Source organism: Lemur catta, chromosome 14 (assembly GCF_020740605.2).
Source record: "Lemur catta isolate mLemCat1 chromosome 14, mLemCat1.pri, whole genome shotgun sequence".
Classification (NCBI taxonomy): Eukaryota; Metazoa; Chordata; class Mammalia; order Primates; family Lemuridae; genus Lemur; species Lemur catta.
This window is the reverse complement of record NC_059141.1, coordinates 7,105,549-7,111,077: the sequence shown is the minus strand read 5'-3', so window position 1 is coordinate 7,111,077 and position 5,529 is coordinate 7,105,549. Positions and strand designations below refer to the sequence as shown.

General features: G+C 57.3%; 1 protein-coding gene across 1 annotated transcript; it reads left to right on the top strand.

The window, feature by feature from the left end:
* The first annotated feature begins 219 nt into the window (after positions 1-219).
* HMX3 (H6 family homeobox 3) lies at positions 220-1,905 on the top strand. Its single transcript, XM_045569222.1, has 2 exons — positions 220-622; positions 1,232-1,905. The coding sequence occupies exons 1-2, from the start codon at positions 220-222 to the stop codon at positions 1,903-1,905; spliced, it is 1,077 nt and encodes a 358-aa protein (XP_045425178.1).
* Positions 1,906-5,529: the final 3,624 nt, after the last annotated feature.

Below are 5,529 nucleotides of genomic sequence, written 5' to 3'. Positions count from 1 at the left end.
GCCGCTCCCCGCCCCTCGGCACCCCTCCCCCATGCGAGCCCGCCCCGGCTGGGTCCTCACCCCGCCCTCCCGCGGCTGGATTTGCGCCCGGGGCGGCCCCCTACTTTGCGCCCCGTAGTTGAGTTCCGTTTATGGTCTGATTTCCGGCCGCTCGCCTGCTCGCCCGGTCGCCCGCCTGTCCCGCTCCCTCCCTCCCGGGGACCCGGAGGAGAGGGGACCATGCCTGAGCCTGGGCCGGACGCCCCCGGCACCGCCAGCGCGCAACCCCCGCCGCCGCCGCCCCCACCTCCCGCGCCCAAGGAGTCCCCGTTCTCCATCAAGAACCTGCTCAACGGAGACCACCACCGGCCGCCCCCTAAGCCGCAACCGCCCCCACGGACGCTCTTCGCGCCGGCCTCAGCCGCCGCCGCCGCCGCCGCCGCCGCTGCCGCCGCGGCGGCCAAGGGGGCTCTGGAGGGCGCCGCGGGCTTCGCGCTCTCGCAGGTGGGCGACCTGGCTTTCCCCCGCTTTGAGATCCCGGCGCAGAGGTTTGCCCTGCCTGCGCACTACCTGGAGCGCTCCCCGGCCTGGTGGTACCCTTACACCCTGACCCCCGCCGGCGGCCACCTCCCGCGACCTGAAGGTACCGACCTCTCTTTGAACTTTCGTTGTCCCCCTGCGCGCCAGTCTCATCCCCACCCCGCGCTGCTTCCCATCGCAGCCCTGGGACCCCAGCACCTGCAAACCCGCTGTTTGGCCAACTTCCTCCGGCCCCTAGCCTGCATCTCCTGCCCGCGCGCTGGGTAGCGGCTGCCCGGGAATCCAATCCCACTTGGTGAGAAAAGAAGTGGAGTTGGAGCCCGGGGCGCGGGCGTTTCCCCGGAAAAGTGGCTTTAGGCATGAATGGGGAGGCTTCGGACAGTTGGGGCTTGGGACCCCACCTGGAAGGAGGGGGTGATCCGGCCGGGCCCAAGCTGAAGGCTAATCGCTCCGTGGGCCCCTGGCTGGGGAGTTGAGGGAATGGAAGTGGCCGAGCTGCCATCTGCTCGCCTGTCCTGGGGAGGAGGGGGATCCCAGGACGCGGCGCCCTTACTCTAGCCCTGGAAGGAGGAGGCTCTCGAACAGGGTGAGGCCTCAAGGCCCGGGGCCTGGAGGCCAGCGCAGGTTGAGCCTGCAGCCCCCAGGCGCCGGGCCTCGCTCAAGGCTATGTCGGTGTGCGTGTGTGTGCGTCCGTCTGTCTGTGTCTCCCCAGCCTCGGAGAAGGCCCTCCTGCGCGACTCCTCCCCCGCCTCCGGCACCGACCGCGACTCCCCGGAGCCGCTGCTCAAGGCTGACCCCGACCACAAGGAGCTGGAGTCCAAGAGCCCGGACGAGATCATTCTGGAGGAGAGCGACTCCGAGGAAGGCAAGAAGGAGGGCGAGGCGGCGCCAGGCGCGGCTGGGGCGAGCGCAGGGGCAGCGGCGGCGACGCCGGGCGCAGAGGACTGGAAGAAGGGCGCCGAGAGTCCGGAGAAGAAGCCTGCGTGCCGCAAGAAGAAGACGCGCACTGTCTTCTCGCGCAGCCAGGTTTTCCAGCTCGAATCCACCTTCGACATGAAGCGCTACCTGAGCAGCTCCGAGCGCGCCGGCCTGGCCGCGTCGCTGCACCTCACCGAGACCCAGGTCAAGATCTGGTTCCAGAACCGCCGCAACAAGTGGAAGCGGCAGCTGGCGGCGGAGCTGGAGGCGGCCAACCTGAGCCACGCCGCGGCGCAGCGCATCGTGCGAGTGCCCATCCTCTACCACGAGAACTCAGCGGCCGAGGGCGCGGCGGCAGCGGCCGCAGGGGCCCCAGTGCCGGTCAGCCAGCCACTGCTCACCTTCCCGCATCCCGTCTACTATTCGCACCCGGTGGTCTCGTCCGTGCCGCTTCTACGGCCTGTCTGAGGCCGGAGAGGGGAGAGGGAGGGAAAGCCCGGCCCGCTTCCGGACCCCGGAGGAGACTGGGCTGGGCCGAGGGCGCCGAGATGTCCAGCGGCCTTCGGGAACCCGGGCTTCGGCGCGCTGCCCTGGCCTCCCATCCCCCAATCGGTAGTGTTTTGTAAGTATTTGCAATGCATTTTCGTGCAATTCATCCCTAATGGATTTGAGGCGCTTTCCCCTCTTTTGATTTTGGCTTATATTAAGAGAAAGCAGGGAAAAGACAAAATTCCCGGGTCAAATATTTCAGCTAAAAGCTTTTGTAAAATGTGCAGCCCTCCTCCCCAAATTTGCATTGCTCTGTGGCTTTTGGTTTTATTTTTGTAGAATGAAAATAAGCGCAAAACCCGAATTCCTCTCGTTTATCCGTGTTCTTTAGAACTATTTTCAGAATCCAGAGAGAGGAAGAATTCGTATGCCAGTACTTTTATTTCTGGATGTGGTTTTCTTTTCTCCCCACCCCCAATCAGTTATCCTCCACAATTTTCAGAATCTGAGCAGCCTCTCATAAGAATCCCGATGCAGGCCGCCTTTCTCTCTGGCAGAGGTCTGTCGCAATTAACCTCTTCATCTTTCTCCTTTTGTGACCAAGAATTCTAAGAGTTTAAAGGGAAAAGACAAGACAGCCAAAAATCAGAACTCTGACTATTGAAACAGCTCCACTTCTGGCCCGGTTTGAGTGGTCTTATTTATTAGTAGCATTTATTTGGGGAATTTCACCTGGTAAATTATTATTAATATTACTGTTTGTTACTTTGTTCCCTGTTTTGAGAGAGTGATTTCAATATATTTTAAATCATTTCTTTTATCATCTCCCCTTACCTTTTGATTCTGCAGTAACTGTTGTACTTTGACCTGTGTAATATTGTACAAAATTTTCTGAGAGCCCTGTTTCCTCCTCCACCGAGGGGAACGGACTTTTCCACTGTATAATCATGATCATTCATTTCGCAAGAAAAAAATAGGCAGGGGAAAGAGGGGAAGGAAGGAAACAAGCATAGGTAGCGATTCTCAAAGGAGTAAGTTAGGCATACTGGAGCGCTTTAAGTGAAGGACAATCAATTTAGGAGAATTTTAACTTATTTGATAAATGTACAGGTTTCTTGTAAAGTTCACCCTCAACTCCCCGGGGCTCCTGGCTCTGTTACCCAATCTGTTTTCTTTCTGTCACCTACACCTGTTGTTCTGAGATAGTTTGTTTCCCTCATCTCCCTCACCTCTGCCCGGGTTCAGTCCCTTTTTAAGAAAAAGAAAAAAAAACCCACAAAATATTGTTACACTTAATGTTGTCGTGAAATTGAATTAATTAAAAAGAAAAGAAAAGCGAAGCCTTTCGTGTTGCCAGAGTGTGTAACTTTGGACGATTTTTCCCAGAGCAGGTGTCTCCAGAACTCTTTTCTGTCTTGCTCGCTGGCTGCCCCTGAGCTCGCTAAGTCCGCCCTGGACGCACATCCCCATAACCCAGGAGGCGGGCGGAGACAGAGGCCGCTTTGTTCGTGACCTGGAGCGATCTTTCCCCGGTATCTTCCGCGACTTGAAACGCCCAGCTAGCAGGGAAGAATGCGGGGCGGAAGGGGGGAGGACTTAGGCTTATCTAGTTTTTGAAATTCGGCAAAGCAACAGCCGCGAGAGGCAAAATACCAGAGACAGCTGGTATTTCTGAACGCAGGGCTGCAGCCTCGCGTTCCGTTCCCAAGCCACGGTTCCTTCCAGAGCCGAGAGCTTCTGGGCAAGGCATCCCTGAGCACTCGTCAAAAGGCTAAGAGCGTGGTGCGCTCCGGTTGTACCTAGGGTGGTGGAGGGAAGAACGGAGTGAGCTTAGAGTTTAGCTGCTGCCACAGGCTGATCACCAAGTCCGGCTGAGAGAGGCCAACTCCGGAGATGCCAACCAGCTTTTGGGACGGTGGCTCCCACTGCCAGGATAGGGACACTTCTGCATGGCTTGCGGAACTGTGGCTTCCAGGGCGGCGTGGGGATGGGCACTGTCCTGATGTGCCAAGTGCCAGGGAACAGAGGCCACCCAGCTGCGCAGCAGAAACAGAGAGGACCCTGTCCCCTCCCTGCCAGGCCCTTCTCTGTCCACCGGTGCCTAACACCTGGAGGGCGGAATCTCTAGATCCCTGGTTTCTGTGCTGGAAGCTCAGCGCTCGCCACGCCCGCCCACACCACTGCCAGGCGCAGGGCCATCGCACTGTTGGTCCTCCGCCTGTGGAGGCACCGCTCGCCAGGACCGCCTGGAAGGGCGAGTCCGCTCTACAGAAGCAGGTGCTTTGACGCCCCTTCCCAACCGGGTGAGGCCGCCTGCCTTTAAGCTGGGGGGGGGAGCGGGTGCACGCACAACTTCTGGCAGGGCATGTTTGAAGGTGGGGAGCCGAAAGGGGGAGATGAGGAACCCGGAGGCTGGAAGGATTCCGGAGAGCATGCCTCAGGGCGTGACCGCTGGGGAGCGCATGCACGCGCTCCCTTACCTCTCCCAGTGCGTTGCCAGGCTCTTCAAATTCAATCGACACAATTGATTCTACTGTGGCTGAAACGTCGAGTATCGTTTTCTGTTGATAGAAAACTGGCCCCCAAATAAACCAGCATGCGTATTTATGGCAAAAATTTAGCCTGGACCCCAGTGAAGATAGATCTCCCTCTATTTCCCTCTGGTTTGGAATAAAAACGAGGGCATGTGTCACAAGCGAAAAATAAACAGAAATTCGGGGTCAAAATATGTTGTTCCTTGTGTAACCTACAAACATAGTGATGCCTTTTACTGTTGGCAATACTAACCTCCGGACAGGCCAATAACAGCTCATTAAAAATAATGTTGCAATAGCAAACACATTCTTAGATTTTACAGCCAGAACACGATGTTATCAAACGCCAAGAAAATACTTCTTTATTTGTGTTTGGATTCTAGAAAACGGTTCTTGACTGACCCAGTCTTTACAAAGTCAAGAAATAACTGGTTCTCCACAAGCACAGTTTATCCTTTGTCCTGCTCCCCCTGGCCTCCTTTTCCCTCCTGTTGGGGAGCCCCGCTGTCCCGGAGCTGCCCATCCCTCCCCAGAGCCAGAGCGCGCGCCCTGAGGAAGGGGGGTGGCGCCAACACGGCCGGAGGGCTTGAGAGGCATTGTGAGTCTAGAAGCCCGCTGCGTTGGGAAACATCTCCTTCCCTCCTGTCAAGGTCGTGGTATTTTCCCAGTGCAAGAGAAGGAGTTGTGTCAGGGTGCAAGGATGAGGGGTACAGGAGCAGATCTCAGAAGGAAGCATCTTAAGCTGGACTGCAAGTCTTTCTGAGGCCTTCCTGTTAGGAGAGTCCAAGAAAGCACTCTGTGGGAGTGTCACCTCTCCAGAGCTGGCTGTCACCTTCTTCCCCCGCCAGAACGGCCTCAGCTTCTCACTGCCTCTGCAAAGATTGTGGAGAGCTGCTGGAACCACTCACCAAAAACGGGCTTTTAGGAAGGGGGAGTGAAGGTGCCTACACAAAATTCCTCCTGGGCGTCCCATGTCCCCTATCCGAGAATGCTGAGCTGACACTCTTGATTTTATCATCTCACCCCTCCTTCAAATTGTGGGACCCAGCCCTTTCTGTGCCTATCCTAA

Coding starts and splice junctions, on each gene's coding strand:
- HMX3 (XM_045569222.1), top strand. CDS start 220: ATGCCTGAGCCTGGGCCGGACGCCCCCGGCACCGCCAGCGCGCAACCC. Junction 623..1,231: donor CCACCTCCCGCGACCTGAAG/GTACCGACCTCT, acceptor GTGTCTCCCCAG/CCTCGGAGAAGGCCCTCCTG.